At 45.1% G+C, this 21,998-nt stretch overlaps 1 protein-coding gene across 7 annotated transcripts in view; it reads right to left on the bottom strand.

The window, feature by feature from the left end:
- TP53BP1 (tumor protein p53 binding protein 1) overlaps positions 1-21,998 on the bottom strand; it is a 71,085-nt gene that overhangs the window by 2,517 nt on the left and 46,570 nt on the right. For 4 of the 7 annotated variants that reach the window (XM_075069779.1, XM_032768650.2, XM_032768655.2 and 1 more), the window contains 9 exons: positions 21,557-21,709; positions 8,370-8,659; positions 7,670-7,846; positions 6,972-7,402; positions 6,309-6,500; positions 5,509-5,712; positions 4,644-4,859; positions 3,718-3,806; positions 1,124-1,323 (listed from right to left, as the gene is read on the bottom strand). In XM_075069779.1, the coding sequence (XP_074925880.1) occupies positions 1,124-1,323; positions 3,718-3,806; positions 4,644-4,859; positions 5,509-5,712; positions 6,309-6,500; positions 6,972-7,402; positions 7,670-7,846; positions 8,370-8,659; positions 21,557-21,709 (1,952 nt within the window). Of the gene's footprint in view, positions 1-1,123; positions 1,324-3,573; positions 3,676-3,717; positions 3,807-4,643; positions 4,860-5,508; positions 5,713-6,308; positions 6,501-6,971; positions 7,403-7,669; positions 7,847-8,369; positions 8,660-21,556; positions 21,710-21,998 lie in introns of those variants that run through there. The other 3 variants (XM_032768653.2, XM_032768654.2, XR_012656588.1) reach the window with 3 other exon arrangements.

Here is a 21,998-nt window from a genome sequence, read left to right as displayed (position 1 = left end):
CCTCGGAAATATGAAGGAAATAAGTCTCTTTCTAATTCCCTCTGTGTTTTTCTGTCCTCTCAGCTTAGTATGTATTTGCTAGTCCAACTAACATGTTAACCTTTCCCTTACCAGATTAATATTTAATATAATAGATACTGTTGTGCAACTCTGCTGCATCCACTACACAGCCAATCTCAAGGAATACGATAAGCTGTCAGCTGCTTTACTCAAGTCCATAGCCAACACCTGCTGCTTTCCTTAATTGACTACAATTGTAATTCAAATTTTACAATACATCTAGTTTTCATGGGCTGGGTAACCCCTCTGGGGCCTGTCAAACCAAGTAATTCTAATGTTCTGGGAACTGAAAAAAAGGCTCTATCTGCGCCTGTGTCCACTCTTCCCTTTCTTCATTCACTCATGAAATCACTTGCTTCAGACATCTTCAAGTCTCTTCCATGGGGCCCTCCCCAAGTTGTCCTTGATTTTAACTAATTTCCCTTCACTCATGCTGTTGGAGTTCGACCTTCCTCAGAATTCCCTTTTTTCTACTACCTGGAAAACACTGGCCCCAGAATATGGAAGCACAGGAGGTAAGCAGAGGGGACAAAAGAGATTGGCTGGTGAAAGCTGGCGGGGGGGGGGGAGAGGGGGGGATTCTAGAATCTGCTCCAGAAACTAGAGTGAGGAATACAGCTCCCTCTAACTGCATATATTTAACCTGTTTGCTCCTCAAAAGTCCTTGTTCTGATGGAGCCCAGGATCACGTGGAGCAGAGAATAATTTCTGTCCTATGGGTGGGGAGAGTGTCTGCTATAGACACAGACCTTCCCAACTAGAGAATTCTGTTAGATAGCTCCAGCTGCTCTTCTCTTCCTTACTTCAGTTTTGCTTCTTCTTGTGTCCAGAGCTAAAGGCAGATTGTCACAGGAAATGGTCTGCTCACTGCACAACCCCAAAGTATTGCTCCCACACATTAGGGAGAAAACAGGGAGTTATGTTCCCCCTTCTATCTAGGTACTTGTGATTCCCATTATCACAGTAGTGCAGCACCTCCCAATCACTAGTGTATTTATCCTCATAACAACCCTCTTACTTTAACCCTACCTATGCCTTCAGATCCTGGTTACTCAGTGCTTACCACTCCAGCAGCCTTTGCTCTTGGAGGCTGTAGCCAGCTGGGAGAAGATAATTACGGTAGTTCTGAAGCTGGTTGGCATGGCAACTGTCACGGACCCAGACATGAGATACACAGGGAATTCCACTGGCAAGGCACAGGAAGTACTTCCGGGTTCGGCAGTGCTGATCTGCAATCAGGAGACACTGATATGCCGCGTTACACTGTGGGGGAGGCAAAGAAACAGCTTCAGAGCCTGGTACTACTGAGGCAGCAGGAAGTATCCTTCCATAAAAACTCTTGGGGGGGGGGGGAGTGCAACTAAGAGCCCTCAGGAGGCACAGAGAGCAGGAGGAGAGGTGTGCAGCTGCTCCCTGCAGGATTATACTCCACTAGCCATCCACTTAGGCATCGCATGTGAAGTATATTCCCTCAGTCTTCTGTGATGTCAGGTGGTTAAGGTGACTTGGTCATCTGGCTAAGCCTGAAAAGTCCACCCCTTCCAGGTTCCTAAAGTCCAATAAATCTTCTGAGGTGAGCTATGGCCCTCCTGGGCTTTTGTCAGTCTACCACTCCTCTCCTTAATATCACTGTTTCATCTCATAAGATGGCAGTATGGGGGAACCCAAGGCCCAACCTATTCAATGATTCCCCACCCTGGGACTTCCTGTCCCTGTAACCAAACAAAAAAGGACTTGCACTCTTTCCCAGGGCCTCTTCCTACACTACTAGCCTTCCTAGCTGGCCTCCTACCCTTCGAAGAACATTGATTCCTAGCAGTCCCTCTCAGCTTGGCTCTCCCATGTTCCATCAGGTCCTCCTTCAACAGGAGCAACAGATCACCATTCTTCCTGGTGTTGTCTCTTCACCCTGCCTCTGTACTCCTTTAGCAACAGCATGCCTTCTCCATACTGCAGCCCTCTTTGGCCTCTTCAGAAACAGTATGAGCACACACCTGTTCACCAGTAGTCTGTCTTTCCCAGGGCTCCTCTCTTTACACCCTCAGCAGGCCTGCTCCTAGTCACCTGACTCTTTGGCTCCATATGGGGAGGAAGGCCAACTCCGGTGCAGCTGAGCCCTCAGCCCTGTTAAAGGACCACCTCATGCTGTGATACAGGACCTAAAGATATTCTAAACTCAAGGTGGAATCTTTTCCGGAAAATCCAGAGAGGCATCACAGTATCCAAATATTTGGAGATTTAACCTCAAGTTTCAAAGCCTCAAGCTGGAAGCTGTCTGGATCTTTGTATTTCATTGGGCCTTTCATCAGGAGATCTTTCAAAAGAGGTAGCTCCCAAGGAGTTCAGACACTTTCGGATTCAAGGGATCCAGGAGTTTTAAGGCTAGCTAAGGGCTTCTGGGGATTCCCTGACCATCTCCAACATGATCTTCCTAGCAACTCTAGTGAGAAGAGGCAGAGGAATGAAAGTCAGATCAGCTGAATGGGGAGTCATCTGTCCTCAAGGCTGTTGATTCCAGCGCCTGGAGCAGAAGAGATCCAATGTTTTGTTCTTGCTGGAAGCAACCAATTTATTTGGGGAGAGCCCCATTTGAGAAGCACTAGAGGGAGAATCCTGTTGTTCAGTTCCCATTCCCCTGGGGAAAGAGTACAGCAGCTGAGCCAATTGACTTGGGTGTTGAACTTGCCCTTGACATAGGCTGTCCCGAGAGAGAATGGTTTCTTTTCCGCCCAAAGGAGGATTCTGGTGGCTTCTGCCTATACAGAGGAACTGCAGGTCCTGTCTTGCTTGTTGATATAGATCACTGCTGCCTGTTGCCCGACTGTACTAAGGCAGCAGAGGTCAAGGGAGAGGAAAAGCGTCTAAGGGCATTCCTGATGGTTCTAAGCTCTGGTGGGGAGGGAGGCGCAGAGAAAGGAGGAGGACTGCCCAACGCACCTATGGGGTTGTAGCCTATTTCCCTTCATAAGGCAGAGCTAGCTAGAGACGCTATGGATGGTGGCATAGAAGCAAAACACTCTGCGGGAATGGCTAACTGAATTAGTTAGTCTCCAGACCAGACAATTGTTATGATAATTTGTTTTATTGATTTTAAATTTGTTGCCTTTCGATTTCCTTAGGTGTCATACAGACATCAAGGAGACAGACAGTGAATTTGAGCTCCTCATCACATCTCCTCTGTCTCCTCTTTAAACAACAGTCTGAATTTTTTCAATCTCTGTTCACAACAGTCTTAGCAGTCCACAACAATCCACAGGTCTCCCCCAAGTTGATAAGTTAATTTGGACCCCAGTAAGGTGCAAGAGCAGCTTAAAGGATTTCTTCAATGTGAATTACCTTGCACTTGTCATCAGTGACTTTCATCTGCTTTTGATCAAGAGCATCAAATGCTGTGGGACGCCCAAAAGAGGAAGAGAAAGGTGCATGGGCCTTATTCACAGACTAGGGCCCCACTCTATCATCCAACCCATCTCTCCCCACAAGATTTCCAGGCATTACACAAACATTACTTACACCACCCATCACAACATGGTTCCAATTGTCCTGCTCTATACTGCTCCAACCACTCTCCAGGGTAGTGCCCTCCCTTCACATAGTTTCAGCTTCTCACCATTTCTGTAGGAATAAATTTCGGGCAATCAGACTGCATGTCCTCACCTGGGTTTCATTGAAGTCCTCCAGGATGTAGCCGGCTCCAGTTCGCAGCTGCAATGCTGTGTACTCTTTGTTGTAAGGAATTGAGAATTCTAGAACAGGAGGAGAAGAGAGCTAAAAGCTTTGGCTACCTAAGCTATACACAGCCCATGCCCTCAGCCCACCAGAGAGGGACAGATTGACCCCACGAAGATTCTAATATCAGGAACATGTGGTGAGGACACAGAGCACCTCATGGAGATACAGCAGAGAACTAAGTACACTTCTGGCCAAACTGGTCACTTAGGTAACCCATGAATCTGAACAGCTGCTTTTAAAATCAAGTTCATGCACATTAGCACTGTATCTGCCAAGGGCAAGTTCAAGCCTCTTGTTCCAGCTTTCAAGCCCTAAGTCACTCAGCCCCATCCTGTATTTGAGAGAGACTCTGTTCCCATATCTCCTCCTGCAATCTGCCAGTAATGCCAGCTGCTACACCACCTTCATTTCCTTCACTGATTGAAGAGCCTGCGATTGTTACCATAATTCTCATAGAATATCATGGTTGGAAGGGACCTCAGGAGGTCATCTAGTCCAACCCCCTGCTCAAGGCAAGGCTAATCCCCAGGTAGATTTTTGCCTCAGATCCCTAAATGGCCCCCTCAAGGATTAAACTCACAACCCTGGGTTTAGCAGGCCAATGCTCAAGCCACTGAGCTATCCATGCCTCCCCTTTCCTAATGACATATCCTTCACTGTTGGCTAAACTCCCTGAAGCAGAGACTGGGTCTGTGCTCATTTCTGTGAAGGGCCCAACACACAATGGGATAAACAGTAAAGAATTGGGGACAACATGAATTTGGATATATGCCTGAGCAGATACCACCCAGCCCCTTTCCCTAAACCTACAGGATTCCACCTGGAAGTACAATGGGGAAGATTCATCTCACCTTCCTCTTCCTCACTACTGCCTGCAGGACCATCTGATGGCTTCTGGTGAATAGCCAGTTTGTCACTGGAGGTTGCCATAGTGAGAAGGAAAGCATAGCCCAGAAAGAGGGTCTTGTTGTGGGGCAATGGCCCATGATGCTCCTGCAGCATCGAGGGCTCTCCTGTGTGATCTCCACTTTCACAAGGACTCACAAATTCACCTGCCCTCACAGCCCCTGTGGAGAGAAGGAACGGCTGTGAAATCCCCAGGATCGGGTCACCCAATGCAATGGCATCAGGGATAAATTCAGGCTGTTCCAGATGGCTCACCATGCTGGTACTTTCCTTGGTGGATGCCACCTTGTGCTCCAGAATAATAAAAAAAAAAGTTTCTTGCCCTCATGGTTGCAAAGAATCTTCAGAAGATAACTGGAGTGTATCTAGCATAATAACGTCTGCTACAGCGGGCAGAGAGCCTGAAACAATAGCTCAGAAAATTGACAGCTGTCCCATTCATTTCCATGAGTGTTAATTCTGAAGTCTAGTAATGTCAATCAAAATGTCAATATTGTTAGGTATTTCAGTGCTGATCCAAAACATACAAGAAAGGGGAGGAATGATTACATCCCTAACATCTGAACAATACTCTGCAAAGCACATCTTGGATGGGCAGAACTTGGGACAGCATTGCAGCTTATTTTTAATCCTTTCATTCAAGGTAAAAGAGGCTCTACATATCCAGGGAGATGCATAGCCTCAAACACAGGGGCTGCGGGTTCCACATATTTACTCAGGAGACAGGGGGAAAAAAAAATCTATTTTCACATGCCGGGAGAGAAGCCTGCAGCCCCTGAGTTTGTTTAGTGCAGAATGGAAGGTTCTTACCAGGTTTCATTGCTGCAGACTTGCGCCCTCGTTTGGCTGGGGATCTCTCATCTTCGGAGGCAATTAGCTTCCTCTTCCCAGACAGCAGGCCTGGGGCAACACGTGGACTCTCTAGTCCTTTGCGAGTGGGTGTAGTGCTGCTGCTGGAAGTGCCAGGTGAGCCAAAGTTACTGCGTCGCTTCCGCTTCCCCTCCACCAGGTTATCTAAACCACAGTAAGCCAGCGGCCAGTCAACCATCTCCCGCTTCCCCTTACCAAACCCACAAACATCACCCATCCCAGAGTGATAGACAGCCTCATACGCAGAGCACACAGAGCTTTACACACCATCTCCTGGCCCAGCGGGAGAGAATCAGCTTTCCTACATCTTGTGTCTTCGTTCACTCCCAATGAGACTGACTTTTCCTTATCTGCCTTCAGAGAGGGCTGATATGGCATCCCTTCATTGAGCTAAGGCAAGTACTACAGATGCCTCTGCAGCTCCCTCTCTTCCAATAACCTCCCCCTCTTGGCATCTGTTCCTTCTAGGTGAATCATACCTGTGCAGCGACCACACACAGTGCTGTTGGAGCACCACTAGAAAGCAGAAGCAGCAGAAGCATGATCCATGCTTAATTAGGGCCTGTCCAGGGTCAGTTCCAACTGAATTCTTATAGATATCATGCAATGCCTCAAGGCTGCAAATAGACAAAATATGACTAGCAAAGTCAGTGTATTGCCAGTAGAACCATAAGCTGACTTCACACCTGGAGTAACACATGGTTTGGATGCAGTTTGGGAAGCCCTCCAACAGCTCTTACCCAGGCTGATGTCAGCTGCCTTGGTCAGAGGCGTGATTGGTTCATATGGACTCAGCCCAAACTGCTCCCGAAGCTTGTTTCCTTGTTCCAAGGACAGGATTACTGCCATACGCTTGTACCATTTCCTCTGGCCTTCCTTTTCAATACAGTAATACAGCTCTCCAGACTCCTTCCGGTGTCCCTTCACCACACCTGACAAGACAGCAAATTAGAACTGTTTACTGACAAGATCTTTGACTCCTCACACAACGCACAGTCAACCTGTGGAACTCCTTGTCAGAGGACGCTGCGAAGGCCAAGACCATAACAAATTTAAAAAAATAACTAGATATATTCATGGAGGATAGGATGGTGTCCCTAGCCTGTTTGCCAGAAGCTGGGAATGAGCAACAGGGGGTGGATCACTTGATTGCCTGTTCTGTTCATTCCCTCTGGGGCACCTGGCACTCACTGTTGGCAGACAGGATACTGGGCTAGATGGATCTTTGCTCTGACCTTGTGTGGCCATTCTTATGTTATGCTCCTGACCCCACCCCACAGCCAGGCACCCTCTTCCCAGCAGACAGCTCCTGCTGGATTCAGTGACCTGGACCAAGGCCACTCGCCTTTTTCAGACCGGAGAGGAAGTGAGGAGTTGAGCTGCAGGAGCACAGTGGTTGTTACCTGCACTGAAATACTCGTCCTCAGAGAGGGCAGTCACTTCAGTTTCCAGTGGAATGGGATCGCAGAGTAAAATATCTTTCCCTAAGACATCACACTCATATCCATCGTCAAAGAGCAGCTTGTACTTCCCTGCCCCAACATCCTGGGTGATTGTCCCAGAATAGAAGTAGGCATTTGATGACCACTTGGCTACAACTCGCAGGCCCACAAAGCTGCTCCCAGAGGATAAGTCCGCACTGTCCGAGGGACCTGCCACCACCTGCAAGGGAATTTCCGGAGAGTCACTTCGGCGCAAAGTGCAAGGGCCAGCAGCATCAAATCTGTCCCCACCATCTGGTGGGTGAACCACAATGCGCACAAAGGGCTTCTCCTCTGGTGACACTGTAGTCGAGATATCTTCCACCCCTAGCAGGCCACTCCCAGCTGCATCCCTGGGAAAGGGAGAGAAAAAAAAAACGTGAGCTCCATGGGGAGCAGAGAAAGCAACTATTATGTATCAAAGGAAGATTTCCCAAGCTGGGTACTTGCACAACCACTCCTTTCTCCCCCACCAACCATGAACCAGCCACCTCTCTGCTCATCCCTGCAGTTCCCTATTGAGCCCCTTCTCACCCACACCTCCAATCATATGCAGCCACCTGTTCCCTATTTGCTCATTCAAAATAGAGACCCGGTTCCACCCTACTTTTCCAGGATACCTTGTTCCAGTTGCTCGAGATGGCGGGCGGCCCCTTCTCCCTCGCCCACGGGGTGTAAGAGGTGTTTTCCCACCCTGTCGGCTGCCAAGTGCTGCGTCTTCATCCTCCTCACATGCTGTTGCTCCTGTCTGACTGGCCCTGAGAGGGGACCCTGGCTGGCCAGCCCCTCTTCTAGGGCTAGGGAATTAAGAGAGATTATTTCACTGCCCTAGAAGAAACCATCAGCAAATCCACTCCCTCCAAATTTCTGTGTCCCCGATTTCTGGTGAGAAGTTTGCCTGACAGCCATCTTGCTGGCAGAGTTTCATGAAGCCTACAGGAAGCACTGCACCAAAGGGAGGCAAATTCTGTCCTTTCAGGAAGAAAGGAGGGGTTGGGAAAAAAAAAAAGAACACAGAAGATTTTCCCTTTTCCATATATCAAATCAGATCCCTCCCAGGAAATGTATGCAATACCCCACCCTTCGGACAGTCACCGTCCACTTGTCTTCATGAGACTTAGCAGCTCACCCTCTCCCCAACCTAAGGTTGCCAAACCTCCAGGATTGGCCTGAAGTCTCCAGGAATTAAAGATTAATCATTAAATATTATGTCATGTGATGAAATCTCCAAGAATACATCCAAACAAAACTGGCAACCCTACCCTAGCCCCACTCCTCAAGGAAGCACCTGCCTTTCTCTCCTCAAGACATTATACGCACCTCAGTTTTCCTAGGACTCCTCGACCACTGGGTAAGGCAAACTCTCCAGCTTCCATTCCGCTGACCTTCCCTTTGAAAGATCCAGTTCCCCTCCCTGAGCTACTGCCACCATGTGTAGCTGACAGGCTACTACTGGCTCCACTAGATGTACGATGGAGACTTGAGACCTTGGATGAAAGGGAGCTGATGTCACCAAGGTCCCCGGAGGTCAGTGACGAGCCCCCTGTTGTTCGGGAGGGGGAGATGTCTGTCTCACTCTCCTGGCAATCCACTACGGGCTCTTCAGTTTCCTGAAAAGGAGAGGTCAGTCTATGTGAGACAGAAGCTGTATGTTGATGGAGGGTCTCTAGAGGTCAGATAAGAGCTCTGAGAGAAGAGGAGATCGTGTTCGTATCACATGAACCTGAATACATCAATCCAGCCCAAGAGTCTGGACAGATCCAAGAGAGGGACCCCTAACTCAGAAAGGTGCTGGATGAGCTCCATGTGAGTGAGGAGAGGTCAGTTCCCTTGTACAATAACTGGAATTCTTTAAGATATTTGCTTCCTATGGAAGTTCCACCTGAGGGCATATGTGCAACCATACATACTCTTGCCTGAAGATTTTTTCATTAGCAGTACCCGCAGGTCCATGCCTGCACCGTATGCCTCTTTGTGCTCCAATACGGGGACATATGGGAAGGAGCAGACCGCACCACTCCACTTCCTTCTCAACCTCAAAGCACGGTAAACTTACAAAGCAGAAGGAAAAGGAGGATTGGTAGCAGAGCATCTATAGCAACAAAACATCTCAAAGCCTTCTAGTTACTGTTCATAGTAAGTAACCTCCTCCTTCTTGGAGTTACTATCCTATGGGCACTCCACATGAGGAGATTCCTCAGCCACATCACAATGCAAAGGAGGGTGCTGAGAAGATAGATTCAGTTCAGAGGATAGAACAGCCTCACCAAAGTCTGCATCTGCTCTGGAGGCCTGTACTAAGGCATAATGCTATAAGAACATGTTCATGGGGGATGAGTGGGCTGCCTTACAAATGTCCTTGATTAATACCTGCCTAAGGAGGGCTATGGAAGTTGATTGAGCCCTTCTGGAAGGAGCAGTGACTTTAGGAGGAAGTGTACACCAGAGGATGCATACCATGCCAGAATATACCCCAAAACTCATTTAGGTAGTCTCTTGGTGGAAATAAGAGTGAACCCTCATCCTCTCAGCAAAGGAGAGGAAGAGCCTGGGAGAAACCCTGGAGGGTGTAGTCCTGTGTAGATAGAAAGACAGAGCTCTAATTATATCCGAAGTATGGAGACTGGCCTCCTGCCTTAAAGAGTGAGGCTTGGGGTAAGAGACTGGTAGTTGGATGTCCTGAGGGATTTGGAACGCCGATGAAACAGAATGGGGATGCAAAATAACTTTGTTTGGATAGAACACTGTGCAGTAGGCTAGACATGAGGGCATCTACCTCCCTATCTCTCCTGGCTGAAGTGACTACAACGAGGAAAGATGTCTTGAAGGACAGGTGGAGGAACGAACAGGTTCCCATGAGTCTGAAACGAAGACTTAACACAGTAAGCATGAAATTGAGGTGCCAGGATGAAGTAGGAAGGAATTGAAGGAAACAGGTTAACGAGGGTTACCTCCTGGCATAGCAGGGTACAATCCAGACTAATGAGTAGCTGGGTTACCCTTACCTTGTAACCTGCGTGCCCTTTACAATGCTTTGCTGCTGTAGTCTCCAACCTGGACTGCTCACAGCCTCCAGCATGGAAGTCTTACCAGCCTTGGTTATGCTGCAGGGTGACCCCTAGTCCCAGATTTTCTCCAGAAAACTATGGCCTGTACTGCCCAGCCCTCTCCTGAACAGTACAAATATGTGAAATCTGTTATTCCTTTATGGGAGTAATAGGCACACAACTTATTACACCAAATGGAGTCTCCCAGACAGTTCAACTTGAACACACTCGATTAGCTAAAACAATAAAACAAGTTTATTAACTAAAAAGAGATATTTTAAAGGAGTACAAGTAATAAGGCATAAAAGTAAAAAAAAAAGTTACAAGAGAAATAAAATGCTTACTGCTGCCTAACTTAAGAGTATATTAGAGAGACTGAAAACAATGTTGCCTGATCTGTTGATTGTATATTAGTTATATTGATTATTTAAGAATCCCTAATTAACCACTTTGTGGTTTGGCAGGATTTCATTCCAAGATCAGGCCCAAATTTATTAGAATTACTATCAATCTGGGAAGCCCAATGTCCACAGGAGCATCACACACTGAGGAAAAACCTTTCCTGGTTGCAATAGTTATTAGCAGGTCGGAAAAATCACAAACACTTCAATCCAGAGATGATATAAAATGAACATCTGAGCATCCATCTACTCACACCATCCTTTGCAGTAACCCATTGTTAGTCATTATCTCCTTCATCACCATCATCAGGTATCATCCTGGTGTCTCCCAAGGCCCGTAGGCCAGGATATAGCTTTTACAACGGGTTATGCTGATGCCCATGATGCATATTCATTAGAGGTTTCAGATCCATTTCATTATTTGAACTTTCACACCCCACAAAGGTTGGAGTGTCCTTTTCCCATAAGTTACTAGGCCTTTTACTTCAAGCTTATTAGCATATATGTTAATTAGTTACCATGGCATTCTTACAGTTGGACTTCTGCTTATGTTACTAACTTAAAATATCTCAAGCTAGCATCAACAAGTACATCTTATGGTTACCAATCAGCAGTTTAGTCATTACAGCATTCTATCTTCTGACAAGAACGGCCATAATGGGTCAGACAAAAGGTCCATCTAGCCCAGCATCCTATCTTTCAAAAGTGGCTAATGCCAGGTTCTTCAGAGGGAATGAACAGAACAGGTAATCATTGAGTTATCCATCCCTGTCACCCATTCCCAGCTTCTGATCAAGAGTTACTCTTGGTTAGCTGCTTGTCCTAAGGCTTTTTAGGCCTTGATTAGTTTAGCTAAACTATTGTTTTGCAGGCCTTGAGGTTTGTAGACACATTGCGTTACTGTCTTAACTTATACCTATGTCTTACCTAGCAAATACATATACCTATAGACTACAAAAACATAAGTAATTGCTTTTGATATTCTAAACTTGCCCTTTTTGGACAAATCCATCCAAACAGTAATAAGCACACTCTTAAAAATGCCTTAAAGACAAGAGCATCCTTGGAAGTGTGATAAATGTGTTAGGTACTAAAGGACTGAATTGACTATTGTAAGTTAATGTAATAAGAAATATTAGTAATCTCCATTGTTTCTTGGTGTAATTGCTGAGCCTCAACTCTACAGTCTGAGATAATGGCTTGAAAGACTTTATTGTGTGTATAGCACACACCCAGAACAGTAGCTATGTCTACACTTGAGTTCTAACATAAGAACGGCCGTACTGGGTCAGACCAAAGGTCCATCTAGCCCAGTATCTGACTACCAACAGTGGCCAATGCCAGGTGCCACAGAGGGAGTGAACCTAACAGGCAATGATCAAGTGATCGCTCTCCTGCCATCCATCTCCATCCTCTGACAGACAGAGGCTAGGGACACCCTTCCTTATCCATCCTGGCTAATAGCCATTAATGGACTTAACCACCATGAATTTATCCAGTTCTCTCTTACATGCTGTTATAGCCCTACCCTTCACAACCTCCTCAGGTAAGGAGTTCCACAAGTTGACTGTGCGCTGCGTGAAGAACTTCCTTGTATTTGTTTTAAACCTGCTGCCTATTAATTTCATTTGGTGACCCTCGTTCTTGTATGGAGAATAAGTAAATAAACTTTTCCTTAATCCCTTTTCTCGCACATCACTCATGAGTTTTGTAATAGACCGTCTATAATCCACCCTAGTCTACTCTTTTCAGCTGACGAGTCCTAGCTCTTAATCTCTCCTCTAGATGGGACCCGGTTCCAAACCATCCACCAATCATTATAGTTGCTCTTTGCTGAACTTTTAGTAGTGCAGTACTATCCTTGAGTTGAGGAGACAACATTGCTACGCAGTTGATTCGGAGATGTGGCGTACATTGTATTTATATCAAGGGCAATAATATATATTCTCAGTCTTACTCTTATCCCTTTTAATGGTTCCTTAAAGGATTCTGGTTGGGCTTAATCCGCAACATTTGCATGACATCTTAGAGAACTTCCATGATGAATCCAAGATCTTTTTCTGACTCGTTGTAGCTAAATCTAGCTCCCATCATATTGTTATGTATAGTATGGGGTTTATTTTCCCCATGTGTTTCTACATTTATCCACATTAAATTTCATTTGCCATTTTGTTGCCCAATCACTTAGTTTTGTGAGATCTTTTTTAAATTCGTCACAGTCTGCTTTGGTCTTAACTATCTTGAGCAGTTTAGTATCATCTGCAAACTTTGCCACCTCACTGTTTACCCCTTTCTCCAGATCATTTCTGAATAAGTTGAATAGGATTGGTTCGAGGACTGAACTACTGATTGTATACTAACGTGGTTCTGGGTGAACTAATAAATTGTTTGTTGAAGAATCAGCAAGTGTCCTGATTTAAGAAATACTTTTCAAGTTAAAAGTTGATTTGACAAGAACCCAGCATTAGAAAAATTAGTAAGCTAACAGTCCCTGGACTAAATAAGGGACTATCCTAAAACATTCCATTCTACGCTGGCTATAAACACTTATCCAACTGACAAACCTAGTTTGTTAGATTTCAGCTTTAAATCTAAGAGGCACCTTGGCAAGTTCAAAAAAATGTATCCCTTTTCATGCTTACATCAAGTCAGTGAAGGATCCAAAACAAAAATCTAAGGTACTTTCTGTGAGTCAGGTGAATAGAGATGTGAAAATACAGGTCCTGAAGGTCAAGAGCTGAGAGTCTAAGAGAACAAAGGAGAGTATTATAGCAGCAAATAGGGTAACCATAGTAAATCTGAAACACTGAATGAAGATATTGAGACTTCAAAGGTCAAGAATTAACCCCCAACACCCTTTCTTCTTTGGAACCAGAAAGTAGAGGGGATAGAAGCCTCTTCTTTTGAATTCTGAGGGTACTTCCTCCCCAGCCCCAAGATGTATTAAGGAGTTCACTTCCTGTTCCAGAAGACTCAAGAGAGCAGTCCCTGAAAAGGGACAAGGAAGCAGGGGGTAGGCAGAGACTGGAACCAAATGGAATATGTCTAAGCTTACTAATCTCAGGCCAGTGGGTCCTTAAGATATTCCATCCAGTCTTCCAGAAAAAAAGAAGAAAGGTTCCCAACAGGTTGAGGAAAGTAGGATCTGTAGGAGGTTTCATAGCGCTCCAGACACACGCTGTACCTCCCTCCAAAAACCAGTTCTGATGCATGTCGGATGGAGCAAGACGGAGCTGATGATTGATGCCTGTGGAATCTCCTTCTCCTGTGCCGGGGCTCAGACATGTGCTACTGTATCTGGCATTTGCAGTTGCAATAAGGCTGCTGTCTCTGTTTTCTCTGCAACATGAGAATAGAAGAGGTCCAATGACTGAAGAATCGCACTACTGTCCCTATGACTGTGGAACGCTTCATCCATAATACTGGCAAACAGATAAGCCCACTTAAACAGGACGTGGTCTGTGGCAGTTTGCACCTACTGTAGGATACCAGATGGAGGCAAGAAGCATGGTTCATGACAGCGGTGGATGCCATGGTCTTTCCACCATATCCAAGGCATCCAGAGTGGCTTGCAGGAAGGTCCTGGCCATCAGCGGTCCTTCTGCCATCAAGGTTCTCAGTTCCTCCTGCTGGTCCTGTGGCAAGAGGTCCATCTTTGTCTCCCCAAAGAAGAAAAATCATACTTTGAGAGCAAAGCTTGATAAATCTGCCACCCTCATTTGGAGGCAGGTAGAGGAATAGATCTCGCCGCCAAAGAGATCCAATCTTTTCAAATCCTCCTCTCAAGGGGCATTTTTAGAAGCTCTTTAGATTTCTACTGAATCACCTGCACCCCCAGGAAGTCAGAGGTCAGACATTGAAAGAAATACTCAAATCCCTTTGCAGGGTCCTACTATTTTCTGTCCACTTTCTTTGAGGTAGGTGGGATGGAAGTCAGAATATGCCAGATCACCTTAGAAGGCGCAAGGAGACCCTCATTAATGGACACTGCTATCATGCCCGTTGTTGCTGTGTATTCAACAGTTTATGTTGTTTCTCCTGCATGTCCAGCTCTTGGTGAGCCTCTTGAAGTGGTTTTGGAAAACCAGAGATTAATTTACCTTTACAGTAACAAATTCTTTGACGTGTTTTGTTCTTAAAGGTGCTCCACTAGGTGTGTATGCATACCTCCTTTCAATCAGATTTTTGGTACCAATGCCCATGGGGTCTGGACTTGCATCCTGTATATCCTCGTGCTCCGATCAGAGGGCATATATGCAACTCTCTCAGTTACAAAGTTTGGCATGGCAAGGACTCCAAAATAGAGGGAAAGGAGAGAAAAGTGGAGTGTCCATTGAGACAAAACATCCAGAACAGCAGCAGTTACTCTACAGGTAAGTAGTCACTCCTTCTTCGAGTATTTGTGCCTGTGGATGCTCCACATTAGGTGGACGTGGGTGCTGAAGACAGATCTGGTACAGACTGGAGAACAGCTGCACCTGCCCTGGAAGCATGCACAACAGCATGGTGCTGAGAAAAAAAGAGTACATAATGACCAGGCATTAGCTTTTCAAATGTCTGCAGTGGGCATGTTCTAAAGCAGGGCAACAGATGTGGATTGTGCCTAGTGGAATGGGCAGTCTCACAAAAGACATTCCTCCTCATCAGATTCAGGAGTAGATCTGATGGTTATTAGCATACATGTTATTAGTAAATTAATTGGGGGGGGGGGGAGGGAGACGGGCACATGACCAAACTCCTACAGGTCGAGTAGATTCCGAAGAGGGGGGGTAACTGATCCAGGGCCCTCACTATGCCAGTAGAGGAGTCAACAAGTGTAATATGAGTCTGAGTGACTGAGTCAAGTGAAGGGGTGGCTGTGTGGTTCTCCTGGGAACTGGATAAAGGGCGGTACAGAAGGAGTAGTTTCTGCGACGGTGCTGAGTCTCCTGAGAAGGAAAAGCAGACTTGGGTCCAGTGTTGGTACGGTCAGTGCTGTTGTAAGATGTAAACTGTGTGTGAGTGCAAGACAGGCTCTTCCTCAGGAAGGTCTCTTACAGGAGAAATAAAGCTCCTGGAAATGGGGTGATCTTGGAAGGGACATCGAGAGACATCTAGTCCATTTCCGCACTCATGACAGAGAAGTTATTTGACCATCCCTGACAGGTGTTTGTCTAACTGATCTTAAAAATCTCCAATGATGGAGATTCACAACCTCCCAAGGCAATTTATTCCAGTGCTTAACCACCCTGACAGAAGTTTTCCTAATGTCCAACCTAAACAGCCCTGCGCAATATAAGCCATTGCTTCTTGTTCTGTCTCCCAGAAGTAAAGGAATATAAGAATAATGCCCTACTGGGCAAGACGAAAAGGTCCATCTAGCCAAAGGCGCGTCTCCGACAGTGGCCAGTGCTAGGTGCCGCCAGAGGAATAATGATACAGAAACAGATAATCACAATGCATCCATTCCCGTTGCCAGGCCCAGCTTCTGCAAAACAGAAAGGCAGAGACACCCATTGCCTGTTCCATCCTGGCAAAAGCTGGATGGATGACGAATCTATCCTCCGTGAATTTAGCTAGTTCTATAGTCTTGGCCTTAACAACATCCTCTGACAAGGAGCTCCACAGGTTGACTGTGCGCTGTGTGAAAAAATACTTCCTTTTATTTGTTTTAAACCTGCTGCCGATTAATTTCATTTGGTGACCCCTAGTTCTTGTGTTATGAGAAGTAGTAAACACTTCCTCATCTACTTTCTCTACACCAGTCATGATTTTATAGACCTCAACCATAACTCCCCTTAGCCATCTCTTTTCTAAGCTGAAAAGTCCCTGTCTTGTTAATCTCTCCTCTTACGAAAACTGTTCCATACCCCTAATCATTTTTGTTGCCCTCTTCTGAACCTTTTCCAATTCTAATACATCTTTTTTGAGATGGGGCGACCACATCTGCACACAGTATTCAAGATGTGGGCGTACCATGGATTTATATAGAGGCAACATGATATTTTCTGTCCTACTATCTTTCTTAATTATCCCCAGCATTCTCTTTGCTTAATTTTGACTGCCGCTGCACATCGAGTGGACCTTTTCAGAGAACCATCCACAATGATTCCAAGATCTCTTTCTTGAGTGGTAACAGCTAATTTAGACCCCATAATTTTATATGTATAATTGAGATTATGCTTTACAATGTGCATTACTTTGCATTTATCAAAATTAAATTTAATCTGACATTTTGTTGACCAGTCACCCAGTTTTGTAACTTTTTGTAGTCTGCCTGGGTCTTAACTATCTTTAGTAATTTTGTATCATCTGCACATTTTGCCACCTCACTATTTACCCCCTTTTCCAGATCATTTATGAATGCTGAATAGGACTGGTCCCAGAACAGACCCCTAGTGGACACCACTATTTACCTCTCTCTACTCTGAAAACTGACTATTTATATCTACCCTTTGTTTCCTATCTTTTAACCAGTTACCAGTCCATGAGAGGACCTTCCCTCTTATCCCATGACAGCTTACTTTGCATAAGAGTCTTTGGTGAGGGACCTTGTCAAAGGCTTTCTGAAAATCTAAGTGCACTATATCCACTGGATCCCCTTGGTCCACATACTTGTTGACCCCCTTCAAAGAATTCTAGTACCACGGTGAGGCATGATTTCCCTTTACAAAAAACAAGTTGACTTTTCCTCAACAAATTATGTTCATCTATGTGTCTGACAATATTCTTCTTTATTTTAGTTTCAACCAGTTTGCCTGGAACTGAAGTCAGGCTTACAGGGATCACCTCTGGAGCCCTTCTTAAAAATTGGTGTCAACATTAGCTATCCCCCAGTCATCTCGTACAGAAGCTGATTTAAAAGACAGGTTGCAGACTACAGTTAGTAGTTCTGAAGGAACTCAAATGCAAAATTGCAGAACTCTTGGGTAAATACCATCTAGTCCTGGTGACTTATTACTGTTTAGTTTATCAATTTGTTCCCAAACCACCTCTAATGATACCTCAATTTGGGACAGTTCCTCAGATCTGTCACCTAAAAAGAATGGCTCAGGTTTGGGAATTTCCCTTACATCTTCAGCTGTGAAAATCGATGCAAAGAATTCATTTATCAGAAGGGTAGCGGTGTTAGTCTGGATCTCTAAAAGCAGCAAAGAGCCTTTTGGCACCTTATAGACTAACAGACCTTTTGGAGCATGAGCTTTCGTGGGTGAATACCCGCTTCGTCGGAGGCATCCGACAAACTGGGTATTCACCCACGAAAGCTCATGCTCCAAAAGGTCTGTTAGTCTACAAGGTGCCACAAGACTCTCTGCTGCTTTTACAGAATTCATTTAGTTTCTCTGCAATGGCCTTATCGTCCTTAAGTGCTCCTTTAGCATCTTGATTGTCCAGTAGCCCCACTGGTTGATTATCAGACTTCCTGCTTCTGATGTACTTAAAAAAAATTGCTATTACTTTTTGAGTCTTTGGCTAACTTTCTCAAATTCTTTTTTGGCCTTCCTAATTATAGTTTTACATTTCATTTGCCAGAATTTAAGCTCCTTTCTATTTTCCTCATCAGGATTTAACTTCCATTTTTTAAAGGATGCCTTTTTGCCTCTCACTGCTTCTTTTACTTTGTTGTTTAGCCACAGTGGCTCTTTTTTAGTTCTCTTAAATGTATACCCCAAATTAAAAAAGATAATAAATTGAGCTTCTATTATGGTGTCTTTAAAAAGTTTCCATGCAGCTTGCAGAGATTTCACTTTTGGCACTACCCTTTAATTTCTGTTTAACTAACCTCCTCATTTTTGTGTCGTTCCCCTTTCTGAAATTAAATGCTACAGGGCTGGGCCACTGTGGTGTTTTTCCTGCCACAGAGATATTACATTTAATTATATTATGGTCACTATTACCAAGAGGTCCAGCTATATTCACCTCTTGGACAAGATCCTGTGCTCCAGTTAGGACTAAATTAAGAATTGCCTCTTCTCTGGTGGGTTCCAGGATCTGCTGCTCCAAGAAGCAGTCATTTAAGGTGTCGATAAAACTTTAACCCATCCCGTCCCGAGGTGACATGTACCCAGTCAATATGGGGATAATTGAAATCCCCGATTATTATTATTACTGAGTTTTTTATTGTAATAGCTTCTCTAATCTCCCTGAGCATTTCAGAGTCACTATCACCATCCTGGTCAGGTGGTTGGTAATGTATCCCTACTGCTATATCCTTATTATTCAAGCATCGAATTTCTATCTATAGAGATTCTCTGGTACAGGTTTGATTCATTTACAATTTTTACTTCATTTGACTCTATGCTTTCTTTCACATATAATGCCACTCCCCCACCAGCACAACCTGTTCTGTCCTTCCAGTGTATTTTGTATTCCAGTATTACTTGTATTTCATTGATTATCCTCATTCCACCAAGTTTCTGTGATGCCTATTATATCAATATCCTCATTTAACATGAGGCATTCTAGTTCACCCATTTTATTATTTAGACTTCTAACACTGGTATACAAGCACTTAAAAACTTGGTTACGGAGAACATTTTTTCTCCCTCATCCTTGTAACAGCCTTTTATGTACTTGAAAAGTTATCTCCCCACCCCCTTAGTCTTCTCTTCTCCAGATTAAACAAACCCCATTGTTTCAATCTTCCCACAAGCCATGTTTTCTAGACTTTTAATCACTTTTGTTGCTCTTCTCTGGACTTTCTCCAGTTTGTCCATAACTTTCTTGAAATGTGGCGCCCAGAACTGGAAAATACTTCCGTTGAGGCCTAATCAGCACAGAGTAGAGTGGAAGAATTACTTTGTGTCTTGCTTACAACACTCCTACTAATACATCCCAGAATGATGTTCGCTTTTTTTGCAACTGTGTGACATGGCTGATTCATATTGAGCTTGTTATCCACTATGACCCCCAGAGCCCTTTCTGCAGTACTCCTTCCTAGGCAGTCATTTCCAGTTTTGTAAGTGTGCAACTAATTGTTCCTTCCTAATGGACTACTTTGCATTTGTCCTTATTGAATTTCAAAATATTTACTTAAGACCATTTTTCCAGATAATTCTGAATTTTAATCCTATCCTCCAAAGCAATTACAACCCCTCCCTGCTTGGTATCCCCATAAACTTTATAAGTGTACTCTCTATGCCATCATCTAAATAACTGATGAAGATATTAAATAGACCCAGACTCAGAACTGATCCCCGTGGGACCCCGCTCGATATGCCCTTCCAGCTTGACTGCAAACCACTGATAACTACTCTGTGGGAATGGTTTTCCAACCAGTTATGCACCCAGTATGCAGACAGTTAGTGCACGGTACACTGGATCGCTGCAGATTTCACACCCCAGCTTACCATGCATTAACTCGCCATTTAGACATGTCTTAATTTTCAGTCAGCCACTTTCTACACCACTGTTCTTCAGATGGGCCGAACGTTCCTCACTCTCAGCAACAGCAGAGTCCCAGGGATGGTTGCAATTTAAACCTAACCTGCCAGTTGTCTGAATACCAAAAAGGCACACTATTTCTTAATGCAGGTGTATGTTCACACAACAGTAGTAGTAATTAATCTCATTTATATAGGGTCATATATCTGTATAAGGGCTCATCTTATTTTGTAAGATATAAGAACATGGCTCTCAGCCTGAAAGCATAAGATGTTTTAATGCCCCAAGCTACGTTCCCTCTAAGGTGCATGCCTGTACAGGAGGCCACCAAGGGCCGCACAGGTGTGCACAGTGCACTAAGGGGCATGGGGTGACATAGGGGGTGATGATGGGGAAGCTTGGAGCATGTAGGGCTGCAGTGACTCCCCCAGTCCCAGGGCTGCTGCAGCCAAGGAGAGAGACGCTCTCCCCAAGCTCAGGTGCTGCTGCGGGAAGAAAGGGCTGGAGGGAGTCCTCTCTCCCTGCCACAGCCCTGGGCAGCCTGCACCCCAACCCCACATCCCCAGCCCTACCACAAAGCTTGCACCCCAACCCTTTGCCCCAGTCCAGAGCCCCTTCCCAAACCCTGAACCCTTCATCCCAGCCCCACTCCATAGCCCGCACCCTCTATGCCCAAGCCCTGAGCCCCCTCCCACACTCCAAACTCCTTGGCCCCATCCCTGCCACACATCACATCCATATTGGTGCACATAAAATTCATTCCGCACATAGATGGGAAAAATTTGAGAGAACATTGAAGGGAATGTTTTTGAGACTTTTCTGATAGGATATTAGGGTTTGGAATGGAAACCCCTCCGAAGTCTCTTGCTCTGGCAAAGCGATCAAGGCGGTTTCTACTGATTCCTCCATCTCCCAGATGGAGAGTTAGCGTCAAAATTAATATAATGCAGCACTAAGTTACACAGTTTTGTTAAATCACTAAAGATTGTTGTTCCCTCTTGGAATTTTTACCCTTCTGAAAATCTCAATTTTATGAAGGCCAAAACTACAACTGGGTTCAAACAATAATTACGTATGTTCCTGGAGGATAGGTCCAGGAATGGCTATTAGCCAAGCTGATCAGGGATGCAACCCCATGCTCTGGGTGTCCCTAGTCTGACTGCAAGAAACTGGGATTAAATGACAGGGGATGGATTACTCAATAATTGCCCTGTTCTGTTCATTCCCTCTGGGGCACCTGGCATTGGTGACTGTTGGAAGACAGAATACTAGGCTAGATGGACTATTGGTCTGACCCAGTATGGCCGTTCTTATGTTCTTAAACCATCTTTTTCTGCAGAAGGCAAGTGAGGCACCTTCCATCACCTCACACCTGTCCATTACTGGCCTAGTCAAAGGAAGGAGAGAAATAGCAGATATTACTTCAGTGTAGTGTAATATGGTCACCACACAAGAAACGTGGCATCAACACAAGGAAGCAGCTTTTCGTTTAAACATGGTGTGATTCTTAATGAAAGATGTTCAAATCTGATAGGGGTGAGAAAAGATCAGTGCCAGAGCATGTGAGCCTGTTAAGTTGACTCTGCTGTTTCCTGTGGCCACACAAATATCAGCAGTCAAGGTCCCTGCTCATTTGGATTTAATCTATCCTCCAGCAAACAGATCACTACACATTCACCCCTGAAACTGGATTTACCTCAATCACCTTCCGCTCTACCTCAGCACCATCTACATAGTAAACATCTGTGATGATACGTGTGACAACTGTGCGCACTTCACGGATGGTTCGCATGTGGCGATGCTGGATGCGGCCTCGGGGTGGCTGGGGCAAGTTAAACTCTTCCTCTCCCTGCAACAACAAAATGAACTAATAAATATGAAAGCAAGCCACCTCACTGCACAAACATTTTTGTTGTGCAATTCTGTGAACACCATATTACCAGAAGACAACATTCAACAAACTGTTAACACCAAACTCTGATCAAATGGAGAATTTCTGCCACGATTCCACACACAGGCTTCTCCACAACATTCTTGATTCTGGGCTGCCTCAGGACTGCTGTGCAGAAGCCTTTATAAATTGTTCAAGGTAACAGAAGCCCAGTTCAGCCTGTTACATAATACTTGCAGCTGGAAGC

This window comes from Chelonoidis abingdonii, chromosome 9 (assembly GCF_003597395.2).
Source record: "Chelonoidis abingdonii isolate Lonesome George chromosome 9, CheloAbing_2.0, whole genome shotgun sequence".
Lineage (NCBI taxonomy): Eukaryota > Metazoa > Chordata > Testudines > Testudinidae > Chelonoidis > Chelonoidis abingdonii.
The sequence above is the reverse complement of the archived record's forward strand: the minus strand, read 5'-3'. Positions and strand labels throughout refer to the sequence as shown.